This window comes from Hippopotamus amphibius, chromosome 9 (assembly GCF_030028045.1).
Source record: "Hippopotamus amphibius kiboko isolate mHipAmp2 chromosome 9, mHipAmp2.hap2, whole genome shotgun sequence".
Lineage (NCBI taxonomy): Eukaryota > Metazoa > Chordata > Mammalia > Artiodactyla > Hippopotamidae > Hippopotamus > Hippopotamus amphibius.
In genome coordinates this window covers 123,042,774-123,060,521 of record NC_080194.1, presented here as the reverse complement: position 1 = coordinate 123,060,521, position 17,748 = coordinate 123,042,774, and the positions used below count along the sequence as shown (strand labels likewise).

At 49.3% G+C, this 17,748-nt stretch overlaps 1 protein-coding gene across 1 annotated transcript in view; it reads right to left on the bottom strand.

Annotated features, from left to right (window-relative positions):
• PDPK1 (3-phosphoinositide dependent protein kinase 1) overlaps positions 1 to 10,299 on the bottom strand; it is a 64,182-nt gene extending 53,883 nt beyond the window's left edge. The window contains exon 1 of the mRNA XM_057748651.1: positions 10,151 to 10,299. Within this exon, the coding sequence (XP_057604634.1) occupies positions 10,151 to 10,174 (24 nt within the window). The 5' untranslated portion in view covers positions 10,175 to 10,299. The remainder of the gene's footprint in view (positions 1 to 10,150) is intronic.
• Between the last annotated feature and the right edge of the window lie 7,449 nt (positions 10,300 to 17,748).

Below are 17,748 nucleotides of genomic sequence, written 5' to 3'. Positions count from 1 at the left end.
GGAAAAAACAAACCAACCCCCAGAATGCCACTGGTCATATATATATAAACATCATCTGGCAGGAACACCCTTCCAGCAGTGTAAACTTACATGGTTTTGCAATGGAAGGAGACAGACCCATCTTATTTCTGAGAATGCCTATCCTGACACCTGAAAAGGCTCCTTTAACAGATACTTTCCTTTCCTGGGCCTTTATCTGCAAATTCCAAATAAAGAGTTTCTCATTGGGAACAATAATGGCCAACTGAGACAGAGAGAGACTTTGTCCCACTGTTAACAGCTAACTCCCACAATAGAGCTTCACAACATCATCACTGTGCAGAGAAAGATCTATTTTGTCTAGTATGACATTCACCCACACCTCCACCAATCACCAACTTAAGAGTTCAGTTATCAGAAACAAAGAGAGGAGGAGGAAGGAAAGAAGGGCGGGCAGGCCAGTCTCTGGTTCACCTTCTCTTAGCCAACTCCAAACACCTGAACAGCTTACGGACTGCTGGAGTCCTAGACAGGGCCTTCAATGCCCTCAGGCCTCTCCACTGCTGCCAGGAGCCCTCTCTGTCATTTTCTTCAAAGTGCTTTCCCCTTATAGTCTTACTTTCCTTCTAGTCTGTTCTTTCTTCCTACCAATTCCTACCTTCACAATTGTCTTGTTTTTGCTGTGGTCATATGGAAAAGAGGTTGGAGGGGCAAATCCACAGATGGGTGGGAAAACAAACCAAACTCATGATTTTCCTGAAAATGCCTATCTTCAGAGTTCTGGGCTAGAAGAAACTCCAAACTCTGTTCTTGGCTCAATCTAAAAGTCTCAAAGTTACAGCCCACAAGTTAGTCTGTGACTCAAGATCTTTAGACAATAAACAACACTACAGCTTCACTTGAAAGAAAAAAAGCCAGAGGAGAACATATCAAAGCTGACCACCTACTTTCACAAAGACCAGGTAACAGAGATCTATCCTCCTATGTACAAAGAAAGCACAAAAAGACTGAGCACACAGGATCTGAGCAAATCATGGCAAATGCTAATTAGATCACAAACAGCAGCCTCCAAATACTCCCAAGGCACAAGGGCCTTCACCCTGATTAAAAACCATTTCTATCAGTGAGTTCAGGTTCGCTCAGCACCTGGGGACATCTCTGTCCCTGCACAATGTCCTGGGAGTGTCCATGCCTGCAGAAAGTGGCCAGAGCAGGCAGGCACCTGGACCCCATGCCAGCTCTGACCTGGTATAAGTCAGAAGCCCTCCACGTCCCAAGTATCTTCATCTGGAAACCAGAAGGATCCAACTGGGTAAGCATGAAGGTCCCTTCCAAAATAAAAATACTGTGGCCACCCTATGACACACAAACAGCAAGTATCAGAGAGCAGAGCAGGGCCATAGGCCTAATTCTAATCAATCGGAAGTAATCTTGTTTCACCTTGCCAGTGATAAGTCACGTGGACAGCAGGCACCCCTGATATTTGCACTAGGGGCACCCAACCTCCTTGGGATTCTTCCTGTGCCCCTAACCCCAGTTTAATCACCAAAAGGCATCAGACAAACCCAAACTGAGGAACAGTCTATGAAACACCTGAACAGTTCTCTTCAAAAGCAACAAGTTCGTGACAAACAAGGAAGGACTGAGAAACTGTCAAAGAGCAGAGGAGACCAAGGAGACATGACAACCAAATGCAATGCAGTACCCTGGATGGAACCCTGGAACAGAAGAAGACATTGAGGGGAAACTGAGGAAATCTCAACAGGTCTGCAGTACAGTCAATAAATAGTATGGTACCAATATTCAAGTCTTAGTTTTGACTGATGAGACAGGATTGTATAGATGTTAACATTAGGGGAAGTGGGATGATAAGTGTTATGGGAACTCTGTGTTGTGTTTGCAACTTTTCTATCCATCTAAAGTTATCCCAAAAATCAAGTTTATGTTACTTTTTAAAAATATTTATTTATTTATTTATTTATTTATTTATTTAGGCTGTGCAGGGTCTTAGTTGCAGCACGTTTAGTTGCAGCATGCGAACTTCTCAGTGGCAGCATGTGGGATCTTCAATTGTGGCATGTGGGATCTAGTTCTCTGATCAGGGATCGAACCTGGGCCCCTTGCGTTGGGAGCATAGAGTCTTACCCACTGGACCACCAGGTAAGTCCCTCAAGTTTATTTTAAAAATAAGTTTGTTTGGAGACTATTTTGATAGCTTCAAGCAAACTTAAAAGATCTGAAAACATCCTGTGTCATTAAAAACTTGACTCTGGGCTTCCCTGGTAGCACAGTGGTTAAGAATCTGCCTGCCAATGCAGAGGACACGGGTTCGATCCCTGGTCGGGTAAGGTCCCACATGCTGCAGAGGAATAAGCCCACGTGCCACAACTACTGAGCCTGCACTCTAGAGCCCGTGAGCCACAACTAATGAGCCCATACACCACAACTACTGAAGCCCCACTAAAGCCTGTGCTCTGCAACAAGAGAAGCCACCACAATGAGAAGCCTGGGCAACTCAATTAAAAGTAGCCCCTGCTCACCGCAACTAGAGAAAGCCCATGTGCGGCAAGAAAGACCCAACACAGCCAATAAATAAAAATTAATTAAAAAAAAAAAAAAAACTTGACTCAGAGGAACTCCTTGGTGGTCTAGTGGTTAGGACTCCGCGTTTCCACTGCAGGGGGCACAGGTTCAATCCCTGGTCAGGGAAGCCACGCAGCACGGCCACAAACAACCAACCAAACAAACAAACTTGACTCAGAATCCATGCTGAACACTAATTTGAAAAATACACGGCTACTAAAGGAATACACCTGAAAGGAAGGGAAGAAAACCTGACACTGAATAAGTTCAGATTAACTTTCTAAATACCACCACCTTCTTCAACACACACTGTCCAAGAGACATCCGGCGTATGGAAGCACAACAGGTCTCCCTGAGAAAGCACTAGGCAAGCACAGCCACCTTGTCTTCCCAGCACAGAAACCACACTCCCTCCTCGCACTTCCTCCACACTCAGCCACTTCCCTGCTCCCCTGCCCTCCGGGCCGCCCCTGCCAGGAAAGCCCCCCAACTCAGTGCACGTTGGGGCCAAGTTCTTCTGTGTTCCTCACTACCACAGCCCCACAAAGTCCGACCACCCCCTTCTGCCAGGACACTGCCCTCCCCTTCGGGTGCCATTTGTGATGGCCTTGCTGCTGACCATTTCCCCTTGGTTCCTGAAGCAGGGCCATGGTTACTGGGGTGTGGGGGGGGGGGGGAGAAGGGGGAGCTGAGAATGCATATAGGCTGCCCCCCACCCACTAAGCTGCAGATGCTGCCATTTTCACCCAAGGATTCCTTCAGGGCATGAGCATGGAGCCCTGCTCTGCTGATGCCTCTTCTCCTAACTCACCACCTGCCCATCCTCACCAGCTTCCACCCTAGACACGCAAAGCTCAGTGTCAGCAGCTTCTGGGCAAAAGAGTTTTCTAAGATTTAAAAAAAAAAAAAAAAGCATTTAGATTATATGAGTTTTGTTTTTTTTAGTAATGAGAATAAACACGTTCACAAATAAAATCTATATTTAGATACACATTTTTAAAACTGTATATCTGATAATAACAGCTATGCACATGCAATCAGCAGACTATAATTTTGACCAATGGAAAAAAAAAAACATGAAAGAAAAATGCCAAACTGCAGGAAGAAAAAATGAGTTAACAATGGAAAAAGAGGACAGTACAGACTGAGCTTCTGAGACTATGCACTGAGGGAACAGTTTATTCTCTCAGCCTCCGGTCCAGGCTAAGTCACAGGCCACTCCGAGAGAAAAATGCAGAACGGCTAAGGACTCACCCTCCAGGAAGGAAGCCGGTTAATAATGACAAGACCCCAGAAATGAGCAGTTATCAAGCTTCTTAGCTACTAACTTACCTGCTTCCCCAGGGCCTAATCTGCTACGGATCAGACCTTCCTAAGAACATGCCTGAGCAGAGCCAGTGTTTGGGCAATTTTCCCAAAGACTGAGCTGTTCCCATCATTTCCCAAAGGAGAAGCACTGCCCACGGCCAATGTTGGCTCCCATTCCCACCTTCCTCCTAGGTTGGCGACTCTCTCACTCACACTCATTCACCGCACATCCGTGCACAGGTGCGTGGCAAGAAAACCCAAGACAAGGTGGGCTGCTCAGACACGGAGTGTTGGGATCCCCCAGGACCACCAGCCACAAAACCATCTCAGGAAGGTGGAGTCCCTCACACCCAGGGGCACAGCTGTGGCACTGTACGTGGTCGCACGCACCCATGGAGCACGTGTTCCTCTTAGGACAGGGCACTCTTAGAAATCACAGCACAGCCAAGGGCTGGGAAAAGCTCTCTCTGACCTTACCCAAAGCAGCCAAGAGAGGTGTGCCATGGGACCACAGAGCAGGGTGGCTGTCATGAGGGGAAAGCAGCTTGGCTGCTGGTCAGAAAAGCTTCTAGGGTGACCCTGAACCTCAGTTAGGGTCCACCTGCAGGGTCCACAAAGCCGACGCTGGCTCCTCTACAGGTTAGACGCTCAGGGTCTGACCACGTGAGGACAGTGGTCCATGGCAGGGTTCAACCCTGCCTGTTGGCACAGCAGAGCAGCAGTGCCAACATGGAGAGCCTCAGCCCAGATTACTGTATGTTTGACACTAACACTTACTAATCCAGATTTAACCTGACATTTGATCACCAAAACTTCCCAAGAAGGGCTGTAGCCTAAAAAGGAACCAATGGCTTTGAAATACAACCTTTCAAGAGTCAGGTAGGTGGCATAATATATATAAAGAAAAAAGAGCATCCCCTTTTTGAATTGTATTTCCTTAGACAATGAAGAAATGGAACATGGGACCATGTTTTTAACCATCTGACTTCTTCCCAGTTTGGAATGCTTTCATATTAAGCAACAAACAGTTTATGATGAGATCCTCCATCTCCCAAACATATACAGCTCTGAACACAGGGTGTCAGAATATACATGCAGGATTCAGAGATGTCTTTGTTAATAAATATCAAAAATGGTTAAGACAGACAGGCTTGTGACAAATATGCCAGGTATGAGAACCACGAAGAAAAAGTGTGAAAAAGTAACAAAAACCATCTAGACTCCAAGTTTAGAGAGATATATACAGAACAAGGTACAGAACCTGTTATTGAGAAACAGAACTTTGAATGTACAACAAAAGCTGATACAGGCCAAAGGGCAGTAGGGGGGACATAAAGAAGCTGATTGGCCAGAAAAGGCTTTACAGTCAGGGGACGGGGGCGGGGGGAGCGGAGGGGTGTTCCACTGAGGGGAATTTCTTCAGGCAAAGAGGAAGGGCCTAAAGAGGAGAACCTGGCAGCCAGAACATTCTGGACACTGTCCTGGGCTGTGCAAGCTGGGAAGAGAGGCCACATGGCAGGAACGGCTAAGGGATGCTCACGGAGGAGGAGCTAAGTGACAAGCCAGGAAAGGTAGGGCAAGTCACAGAAGCGTTGGAAATTGGGGACCCCACCAGCAACTCCTCACTTCCCCACCAGGAAAGGGAGAGCTAGGAAGAAAGTGTGTTGATGTTTTCAGCCCCACCAGGCAAGAGTGCATGATGAGAAGGCAGTACGGCCGTCCTGCTCCAGACGTAATTTCCCTCACTGCAGGAGGGTGTCCACAGCCACACTACCACCAAGCACAAGAACCGACTGCACTTCAGACCCAGTGCAAGAGCAAGGTCTGCAAGGTAAACCTTCTCCCCCTGGATGGGGCAGAGTACCCAGGTCCACTACAGGCCTGTCCTCCCAATCTCCCAGAAACAGGGAGGGAAGATGGAAAAGTTAACTCCAAGCCCCTTTTCCCACATGTTTCCACTGCAGATCAAAGCACTAAGGAGAACTTCAATGAGGCTTCAAGCCTTCTGGCAAATCTTATCAACCTTCTTTGACAGCATCCAGTATTCGGCTGTCAGGCTGAGATACAACTCTTGCTGCAGTAAAATTAATTCCAAAAAAGAAAAACAGGTTGAAGAATGAGATTTTCACAATGAATTCATGGTTAAATAAGCTTTTAGCCGGATGAATTCTGACTGAAATACTGCTGAGAGACACACACACAGAGCCTCTCATCAGCCCTCTTCAGCATGGGCATACCTGCCACTAGCGCCACAAACAGGAAAAAGACACGGACTTCCAGACATACCTTCAAACCACACCTTTAAATATTTTGAAGGCTGCAAGTGGCTGGTATGGGGGCACACAATCCTATCTGTAGGATAGAAGAGGTCCCCGAGCACCAGGAACTATGTGCCCACCTTCATCAGGCCCCTCAACCACACTCCAGATGGAAACCACACTTGTTTGTTCTGTGAGCCACGCACCCAGTCATGAGCTGCTAAGGTCAGATTTGTCCCTCTTTTTCACACACAGTTTGCAGTGCTGTCAGTTCTCGCTTCTGTGAGCCTATGTGTAATCCAACTATTTAAACAGAAACCTGAATCAGTTGCTCTGATAAGGGATTTGAAGCCCACAAATGTAAATCCTTTATATAAACTCTCTCTTAACACATTCAAAACAACTTGGAATTTCTTGGGGTAAAAATTTCATTTTAAATTAGGAAAATTTTCTAGATCAGCCTCAAGCACAGAAAACAGATTGACACCCTCCTCCCCCCAAGAACCACCATGAACCCAACAGGCCTTTCTCCTCTAAGACATCTCATCAGAACACGTTCCCCACTGCTCTTGAAAAAATGCTCTCTGCCTGTTGATTCATCTAGAGACTGGATACACAACTGGTTCTCAATATGCAAACAATTTTTTTAAAAGGTCTGGTATCACAGTGAACAAGAATGCAATCCAGTTACAGAAGAATGCACTACTGAAAAGGCCTTAATGATACATGTCCAAAACTTACAGTTTCCACACCAGCACTTCCTCCCTAGTGATCTGCCCTTTGAACCTGCCTTCAAAACAACTGTGCTCTGTACCCCTATGGCCAGCTGTCATCACAGGGCAGGGGCAGAGCACACACACACATTGGCCCCAACCCTCGCACCTGCTGAGGGAGTCATTTCTGCATCAAGTGCTCCTCAGCTCCTTGCTCTATAGTCACAGAAGTGAAGTATCACGTGGGATTCCATCAAAGTCCATTTCCACAGAAGATATTTCTCAGGGAGGGGCAAAGGGTAGGGCCAGTAGAGGCTCTCCTCACACTATCAACTCAGAAGTGACTGATCTTGTTCATCTCCTCATCTCTGTAGCGCTTCCCAGTTCACTATGCGCTTGCCCTACATGCACCCAAACCCCACATTAGGTGGCTCAGCAGACAAGGGCACAGATTGAAAAGGGTGACCTACCCAGGAGCCTTTCCTCCTCCCCAAACCTGTGCTAAAGGCAGCCTAGAGGCCGAGTCCTGCTTTAAAGAGCTGCCCAAGGCCTCTTTGCAGGCCCCATATTGCCACAAGCTGCTACTGTGATCCTTCTTATAAAATGCATGTCGAAGAGTAGAACAAACCTACACTTCCACCTTTTATTAGTATGGGGACCTCACCTTGCCAGCTCTGGACTCAGCAAGTGCTCAGTAAGTGTGGTAGGGGAGTCACAGAAACAGAAATACATCACACTGCAAGAGGCCACATGAGGAGAAGCTACCCAAAAGGGTGTGAAAATCAGAGCCCACTTCTTTCCATGTTCTCTGCCTTCCCCTCCGTCTTCCCACACAGATGTAGCCACCCTTGCAAAAGCCACCCTAGAGTGTGCAGGGAACCACTCTCCCTAAGTGACGATTTTACCTTTAACAAAATTGCACAGTTTTTTAAGAAGGGAGGATTCCAAACCTCACCCATTCAGAATGTCAGCCCTCAAATGAGAAGGGACCAGAGCCTCTTTCCAAACAGCTGCTTTCTAATAGCATGAGGCTGAAACAGGCTCCAGGGGTCACAGAGTTCAGCCATCTGCCCAAAGAAATAGCTAAGTACTGTCCTTCCATGAGATGTCTCTCCTGCCTCCTGCATAGCAGTCCAAGGACATGCACAACCCCCAGGAAGATGTCCTGGGCAGTGGTATTGAGGACTTCCCCAGGCAGAGGGCTTTGACCCTCCCTCAGGGCACCCCTTCCAGGAGGGGCAAGGTGGCACCAAGGCCTCTGCAACTGCTTTAGACGTGAGTTCAAACTGCACTCTATTTATTAGCCAGAATAATGCTGTCTGCACTGTGGAAACTGAAGTTACCACATCTGTAAAATAGGAGCAACACCTACCTCTCAACACTTTTGACAGGAGTCAAGCAACACAGTGTGAGCCATCTTGCAAAGTACCTGCCTTGAAATAAGTGCTCAATAAATGGTTCTGACAGCCTCTGGCCCACCTCAGTATCAAACCGGGCTGGGCCATTTCCAGACTTCCCAACTCATACTGTTCCCCCTGCTGGCTGTACACACGTAAAGAAACGGGAAAATAATTGGGACAGGGAGCTTCTTATAAAGTGCCACCTAAAAATCCAGCAGCAAACTCACTTGAACAGTGCAAATCTATCTGTCCTCAGAGGAAAAATCCACTCTTGAGGGGCCTCTCTGCCATTATTGATAGAAAACATGACATATTCTCACCTACATAGCTGATGAAAACACAAAAGCCTAGTTCCTCTCACTTCCTGATGGGGGGGTCCATCCTTTATTCTGTAATTCATTTCTTCTCACTGGATTCCAGGTTTTTTATACTAAAAAGCTGCCTTCTGCAAAGAAAACTCTAGTCGTTGAGTGTCCCTCATGTGGAACTACCAAGACTATGGGACAATACATTTTCCTCTTCCCCTGGACACCATCAGAGCACACACCTTGCACTGCAACAGCATCACTGTGTGAAAGTTCGTCTTACAAACTTCCAGGATCACTGTGAGCCCCAGCTGCCACTGAGGGCCGCCAAGCAGCCTAACTCGTGTTTGTGTTTTTGCGCGTTAGCCCAGGCACCTCGGGGTACAGCCACACATGTCGCAAGAGCCAAAGACATCCCTTGGCCTTTCACCAATTTTCTCAACTGAACAGGTCCTCCACCTCTCAGACTTCAGATTATCACCCATCTGTACAAAGAGAATTCTCAACCTCAAGTCCACGGACCAGCTGCAGAAGGTTCAAGAGCTACAAAATTCAGTGTAGTCGTGAGTTTTTCTCAGGAGAGGACTCAGATCCTGCGTCAGAATCTCAAAAGGGCCCACGACCCCTCAAAAAGATTAACAGCCGCTACCGTCAAAAATAAACAAGGGACCGAGTAAATTTCTTGCGTCTTCCTTCATTTAAGGGATTTGCCTTTTGAACCAGATTTTGCAAGCTGTCTAGACATTCTTCCATTACCCACTTCACATTCGCATACAAGGTATAAATCCTTAAATTATCTTCCCAAGACTCCCGAACTTAACCGAGGGCAAATATAAAAACACTACGGATACTTTTAGCAACAGAGAGAAAACATAGAAACACTAGCGATACTTTCAGCAAAACATTTAACACAACAAATGCTTTTTCTTTTTCTTTCCCCCTATAATCCCTCTTCCCAGTCATGCTCACTTGCCTGCGGTGGGGGATTCAAGCCTGGCCTCCCGGAGGCTTCCCATCACACCGGTGCCAGAGCCGGAGCGGAGCCCCAAGGCACGAAAAGCACCCAAACGCTGCCCCTTTGGGCCGGGAAAGGAGCATATCCGAGTGTATCAGACTCCATCCCAACTGAGAATTCGGAGGGAGCCCGAACATCAGGTGCTCCCCCCAGCAAGAGTTCGCACGTCCAGCTTTCGCTACGAGCGGAGGCACAGTGACCCAGTCCCAGATGAAGGCCCAGGGCGGTTCCTCCGCAGACAGAACGAAAGGTAACCCTGGAAGCTCGGCTCAGGCCGCGCAGCGCCGAAAACAAACTTTCCAAGCACTTCCACCGCGACGGGCCGGTGACACCTCCCCAGCCTCCCCCGCCCTCCGCGCGCCTGTCAGCGCCCCCGCCGGGTCGGCGCGCGCCTCACCCGGGGCCGGGCTTCCCGCGGCGGCCAAGCGGCGCCCCTAAGGCGCGCGCGGACCCGGCCGGGCCGCTGGTCGCAGGTGAGACGCCGCCCGGGCCCCGGGACCGCGGGCCGCCCCGCCTCGCCGGGCCCCGACGGCCGCCGCTCTTGGTGGGGTGACGGGCCGGCGCGTCCGGGCGGCTGCCGCGCACTCACCAGCTGGCTGGTGGTCCTGGCCATGGGCCCCGCGTCGGCACGGGCGCCTCCCCCGCAGCGCTGCGCGGCTCGCTGCCTCCTCAGCGTCCTCCTCCCCGCGGCGGAGCCCCAGCAATGGCCGCCCTCATCCTGCGCCCGCCCCGCGGCCCGCCGCCCCCGGCACCGCCCCGCCCCCGCGCGACGCCAGGCAGGACTTCCGCCGCGCCGCCGCCACTGCCGGCGCCCATTGGCCACACCCACCGTCGCTCTACCGCGGCCAGGCAGCCCCGGCGGCATCCACGAGCTGCATTTCCGGGTTGGGGCCCCGCGGGCGGGAGCGCCCGGCCCCGCCTCGGGTCGGGGGGCATCCCGTACGAGCGAATCCCGGGGCCGCGGGGCGGGGCCGCGGCCGCGGGGCGGGGCCGCGGGGCGGGACCCAGCGAGCTGTCATCCCGGGTCCCAGACCGGGAAACCGAGGCTCGCTGGGGCCAGTCCGGGCTGCCAAGGTCACGCCCGGGGCGGGGGTAAGGCTGGGCTTCAACCGCGCAGCTCGGACTCGGAAGGAGCGCTCTGAGTAAACACCGAGAGAAGCAACTTCACTAGTTGCAAAACTAAGAAGTATTCGCGGAAGGAAATCTAGGCTCTAAAGCCATAGCTGTAAGGCAGAAAACAATCCCATCTCATCATAGTCCCAGGGACACCTTCAGAACTTCCTTCTCTGCTTATAATTTTTTTTGTAGCTGTTATTGATGATGATGATGTTGAATTTTTTGGTAAGTTGTTATTGTTGATGATGGTGATATTGTTGCTTTTTTTTCATGGTGGTAAAATACAGATAAAATTTACCACCTTAACCCTTTTAGAGTTCAGTGACATTATTAACAATATTGTTGTTCTGAGATGACGTTGTTTCAAACAAAAGTAGAATCACCTTGTTACCTGAAGGTTTACATATTTAAAATAACCTTTTTTTCTACTTCTAAAAGAAATACATGTTCATTTTTTAAAATAATTTAGACAATACAGAGAAGTAACAGTATGATAAGTGCATCCCACTGGCTAGAATTAATTGTTGCATAGCAGTGATGGCTTGGGAACATTCACTCAGTGCTTGCTTTTTAGTAAGGAATTTTCACATCTAATCTTGCTTACTCTGAACAAGCATCCCTGCTGCTGTTGCCCCACTTTTCAGATGACGAAGCTGAGGCATAGCAGAGTTCTGTTACTTGCCCTAGGCCTTGTATTGCCAGATCCAGGATCTTGATACTCACATGCCAGAGGCTGTGCTTTGACCATTAGACTATACAGCTTCTATTTGTCCAGCCATCCAATCCTCTGTATATTTACATACCTTAAGAAAACAATAGGGAATTCCCTGGCGGTCCAGTGGTTAGGACTCGGGGCTTTCTCTGCTGAGGGCCCGGGTTCAGTCCCTGGTAGGGGAACTAAAATCCTGATAGCCATGCAGCACAGCCAAAAATTTTTAGAACTAGAATAAAATAATACATAAATAAATAACCAATAAAAATGCAAATGTAACCCCTATCCCTCAGAAGGCTCCCACTGTTTTGATACTCACTTTTTCACTGAACAATGTATCATCCTGTATCCTGTCCACCTCTCCTGATATCTAATTGCTATCCTCCTCAGTTGTAAGGGCTACAGAGGACCCCACTAGAGGAAACCAAGAGTCTACAGATCCATGTATTGATCAAGTTCCCTCCATACACTGAAGTGGTCCCCAGACTTTTACCTCATGAACAAGGCCCTGCATGTCAATCCAGGTACACCCTTACTTCTTTCTTTAGGATAAATTCCTAGCAGATGGAGTTGCTGGGTCAAAATGCCAGTATCCCTCTCAGGACTTGTGCTGCAAATTGCTATTTGCCTACCTGACTCCAGACACTCTCACTCTCAGGGCACACAAAGACAAGTCCAAGGTAAATGCTGCTCTTGCTCCCTTACCAAGCCACATACTACATCAATAACCCCTACTACATATTAAGAGCAGTGTATCAGATTTTGCCCCATAAACAATACGTACTACGACCATTTTCATTCTTTTCATGAGGAAACCAAGGCTTCAGTGACTTGGTTACTCTTGGTTATAGAGTTACTAGGTTCCAAAGCACAGGACTCAAAACCAGCCCCGACCAACACCAATGCCCTGCTCTCAGCCACTGGCCTTAACTGCCTCCCAACAACCCTTATTTTACACTTATTTCAATCCTCACCAAGTAATAATAGCTTATCCTCAAAGAATGCTAACGATTTTATCTTAGTCCTCACCACAACCTTGAGATACTTAATATTTATTACCATCTTACATGTGAAAAAATTTGCCAGACCCTATGCTAAATGTGAGTATAAATATATACAAAGCTATAGAGTCTAAGAATATACATCTCAGGACTTCCCTGGTGGTCCAGCCATTGAGACTCCATGCTTCCACTGCAGGGGACGTGGGTTTGATCCCTGGTTGGGGAACTAAGATCCCACAAGCCGCGTGGCATGGCCAAAAATATACATATATGTATGTGTATCTCACACACACCCTTTCTCAGAAAGTTACTGAAGGATGAGCGCCACCAAATGTGAGGGTAAGCACACAGGAGGGCGATGAAGGGAAGTCCCAGGAATTGTCCACTCAACAAGCATGTATTGCACCTCCCCTCCATGCCAAGCACTGTGGTAGATACTGGCAATTCAGTGGTGAACAAAACACAAATCTCTGCCCTCGTGGTGCTCTGATACCACCGGTGAGGGGTGGGCTGGGGCAGCAAGCATAATAAATAAGCAAATCTTACAGGATGTCGGAAGGTAGCAAATGCTGTGGGGAAGAAAGAAAATCAGGTAAGTGGGGCTCAGAAGTGCCCAGGGAGAAGGTGCGATTTGAAATGGATAATGGGAAGAAATCCCAAGATTCCTCAGACCCAAGGAGAGTGAACAGGCTTCAGAGGGTCCCCCCAAATACTGAAAATGATAGATGCTATGATAGGTTTCACCACATAAAAAACATGAATTAAGAAACTGACAGACAGATGAGGAAAATGTCAGAAAAACAGCCATACCAGAAAGGAAGCACAATCGCAGTTCACCAGGCAGCTCACTCACCTCAGCACTGAGTGATCGTTACAGGCTTAGCACAGATGCACTGATTCAACCGGTAATTACTCTACTCCGCCCTGCAGGGCCGGAGAGGAAGGGGGTATGAGAGAGCTGACTCCTCACCTCTTTTAACAGAAAGGTAATAGATAATGACTACAAGTGATAAAGCAAGTCATAAAGTACAGAGATATTATTTAGAAAGATGGACATAAATAACAGGAAGAACACTTAAACCAGGGATAAGTTGGATGTGAGTAGGGAGAGAAGTGGTGGGGGCTGCTGTTTTTCATTACAAGCCTTTCTAGGACTATTTCGCCTCTTAAACATTGCTGCAGATAAAGATTAATAAAATGGTATATCTTCTTCATGGAAATTCTAAGCTGCTCTCACCCGTGAATGTAAAGCTGTGTGAGGATGTCTGTGACTGCACGGCTTTAATACAAAGCAAAAAGCATAAAAGAAAAAGAAAAAAGAAACTGAAAATATTTATCAAGAGAGTAGTAAAGTAAATTAGGTACATTCATCCTGAATTCTCTGCAGCTGCTGAAAAGCACAGGGCAAAACTCTAACACAGAAAAAGAGTAAGGGCAAAGAAGCAAGTCGCAGGTTATGAACTGGAGTCTTACTTTTTTTTTTTTTAGTTACAGCCTATGACACCAAAGCATGGCCATGAAGATCTTGAGTTATTCAAGGAGAAACAGGGAGAGGAACAAAGTTTGAGGAAAAGATCTGTGGTCAATGCTAGCGCCTGCTAGACAGCAGGTGGGGGGAATCACACCCAGCCAGCCTCAGGGGGAGGGGTGAGGGGAGACAGGCAGGCCGTGGGCCCTGAAGAAGGCAGCTGAGCAGGCAGCAGGGGCAGTGCAGGGAGGGGCAGCTGTAAGAATGAAGGACAATACTCAGCCTTTACGGGGCTGAAAGGGAGCCAGCGTGCAAAGCCCAAGCCAGGCCAGGCCAGGGCATTCCTCTCAGCTGGTGAGAGGCAGGGCACCCCCTCCATGGGTTGCATCTGACTGCCCATCCCAGGACAGTGGGCAGGAAGGGAGATGGACTCACGTGACCCAGCACGATTCACTGGCACCCCAGCTGGAGGAAGGAGAGGGGAGGTCCCTAGCTCTGATCTGTCCCTTCCCTGCCCAGAGCCTCTGTCCCTGGCTGGCTTAAGAGTGACCTCAGGCCAAGAGTGCAATGGCTCAGCCTGACATTGTGAGGTCATGTTCCGCCCAGGGAGGGGCAGGAGGATGACCATCCTGGGAGGGACCAGAAGGCTGCTTTAAGCACATGGCCCATGTGTGGGGAGCACTTGTTGCAAACCAGGCCCTGTGCTTGCACGTGGCTTGTGTTCTTTCCTATGTTTCACTCACTTCTAGAACCCTTGTGGTACAAGGGAGGAAACAGGTTCAGAGGCTACAGAACCTGCCTCCCATCACACAGCTAGTGTGTTAATTATCTAGCACTTGTAACAAATGATCCCAAAACTTAGAGGCTGAAAACAGCACACATGGATGATTTCATGGTTCCTGTGGATCTGGAATACAGGAGCAGCTTAGCTGGGTGGTTCTGGCTCAGGGTCTCTCATGAGGTTGCAGACAAGATGTCAGTTGGGGCTGAGTCATTGAAAGGCTCAACTGAGGCTGGAGGATCCACTTCCAAGATGGCCCATTCACCCAGCTGTTGCTGGAAACCTCAGTTCTTCGTCATGGGGGCTCCTCCACGGGGCGGGGTGGGGCAGCTTCATGCCATGGCAACTGGCTTTCCCCAGAGTGAATGATACGTGGAGAATACCCAAGATGGAAGTCACAGTGACTTTTATAACCTAATCTCAGAAGCAATAGAGCATCACCTCTGACACTCTCTGTGAGTCACAGGGATCACCCTGGTATCACACGGGAAGACCTGCAGGAGGGTGTGAGTTCCAGGAGGTGAGATTGCCGGGGGCCATTGTCAAGGCTGGCCACCACAGTTGGTCAAGGGCAGAGCCAGGACGCCAATCCTGCTAGGATGCAGGGAGAGACAAGGTAAGAAAAGCAGGCCTGCAGGCTTTGTGAGCCCACACCCCTGCAGGCTTTGTGAGCCCGGGAAGAAAGAGCTCTACCTGGAAAAGGGGAGGCAGGGAGACCAGTTAGGACACATCCAGTTAGGGAGAGACATGGGGACTCTCAAAAGATAATGGCGTGGTCTCTGCCTCTGCCTGCTAAGTCCCTGGTCACCATGCCTGAGGTTCCCAAGATGTGTTTGCTCATGGCTGCTGGTGGATGGATGAAAGATGCCAAATTCAGCCAGTGATTCCCCATATGAATTATGCTATGTGAGGGACTTCCTTGGTGATCCAGTAGTAAAGAATCTGCCTTCCAATGCAGGGGACATGGGTTCAATCCCTGGTCAGGGAACTAAGATCCCCCATGCCACAGGGCAACTAAGCCTGCACGCCTTAACCAGAGAGCCCACTTGCCCTGGAGCCTGCACCACACCTAGGGAGAAGCCTGCAAGCCACAACGAAGAGACTGTGCGCCACAATGGAAGATCCTGCATGCTGAAACTAAGACCTGATGCAACCAAAATAAATAAGTAAAAGAAAATAAATAAAATAATAAAATTAATATTTAAAAAATTAAAATTAAAAATCATGCTACGTGAGAAAAAAACTAGACTGGAAGTCTGGAAAGAGAAAGTTGCATGAGGTCCCAGGCAAGTAAGCTTCCCTCTGTGAAACTCAGCTTCCCCAACTTTAAAACGGGCTGACTCCCCAAACTAGCTGAAATTCCAAACTGAAAACACCCAGTGTTGATAGGCATGTAGGGCAACCAGCACCTTTGTATACGGATAGTAGTAACACAGTGTCCCGTTTAGACCCAGGCAGTGGGGAGCGCTAGAAGGTACAGTGAGGAGAATAACAGCACCTCCAAAGATATCCACATCCTAAACCCCCAACTTGTGAATCTGTTATGTGGAAAGGGGGAATTAAGGTTGCTAGGGAGCTGACCTTAAAATCAGGCGATCATCCAGGTAGGCCCAGTATAATAACAAGATTCCTTAAAAGATGGAAGAGACAGGAGTCATGGTCAGAGTGTTGCAATCTGAGAGCCTGGACTGCCACTGCTGGCTCTGCCAATGGGAGGGGGTCATGAGCCAGGGAATGGCAGCAGCCCATACAAGCTGAAAAAGGTAAGAAAGTAGATTCTCTCCTAGAGCTGCCACAACCTTGATGTCAGCCCATTGAGGTCTATTTTTTACTCTGACCTCCAGAATTGTAAAATAACCAATTTGTGTCTTAAACCACTAAGTTTATGGTAATTTTTCCCAGCAGCACTAAGAAACTAATACAGAAGCCCCTTCTGTGGCCCTCCTATGGCCACAGGATGGAGGAAGGAACCCATCAGTTTAGTGAGGCTGAACTCTTAGATATTTCTTGTTTATCTTCCTTTAAATCTGAAAGAGCATTGCCAGGTAGAGTATTCTTGGCTGTAGTTTTTGTCCTAGGGCCCAAAGGAGTGCTCAGGTAGGACCTCTTCAGCCTTCTAGATATGCTTGAGCCTCAGAGTCCATAGAATTCCCTGTCTGTCACTCCCTGGTCCATCCTCCCCAGAGCATCTGGGGTGGGGTGGGGTGGGGAGGAACCCAGCTGGTCCATGGTAGGATCTGATTAATTAAGTCAGGGAACATCCATCTTAGAAAACACTGGGCACCTTGTTAAAACAGTGAGACAGATCCACACATCCCCACCTGGGAAGCTCTCCACTTCAAGTTGTTCAATTAAAAAAAAAAGTAGTGAATGGCAGAGCAGTATTAAAAGTGCAATCCCAGTTTGTAAACCAACCGAAGACATAAATGTGGAAACAGGTCCAGGATCACGTTGTAAATAACCACACCGAACTGTTATCGGTGGGGAAGTGGGGCTGCGGGGCTCAAGCGCGATGGGACGGAGCGGGGAGAGGCGCAGAGATGCGAGACCGGCCAGGTCGGGGTGCTGGGCCGCCCTTTAACTGGGTCAGAGGGTTCGGTGCACCCCTATTGCTCGGCCGAGGTGCAGCCCTCCGCAGCGCGGCCCGGATTGGCTGGAGCCAGAAGCCCGCCCCTAGCAAGGAGCCCCGTCCAGGATGAGAGAGTCGGCGGGCGCCGCACCCCTTCTCCGACCCGCGGGTCCTCTCACTAAGCCCGGCGTCTGGGCTGCAGCGGAGCAGGTTGGACCAGGCTCGGCGTCGACGCCCCGCCTCTCCGGCACAGCCCGGTTCGGCGTGGCCGATAAGTCTGGCCCCAACCACTAAACCGGCTTCTCCCGCCCGGACTACCCGGAATCCCTGCCCGAATCCGCGCCCGACCCGAGCGCATTAATGGCCCGCCACGGTGCACGGTGCGCTCGGGGCCTAAGAGACTCGTTATCCCGATAAGAGCCCGAGGCTTCGGGAGGCGCCCCTCCGCGCTGGGACTCCAACTCGAACCGCGGGCGTTCGGCGCGGTCCAGATGCCTCCATTGCAAGCGTCGCAGCGCCCAGGCTCGGCCGGCAGGTGGC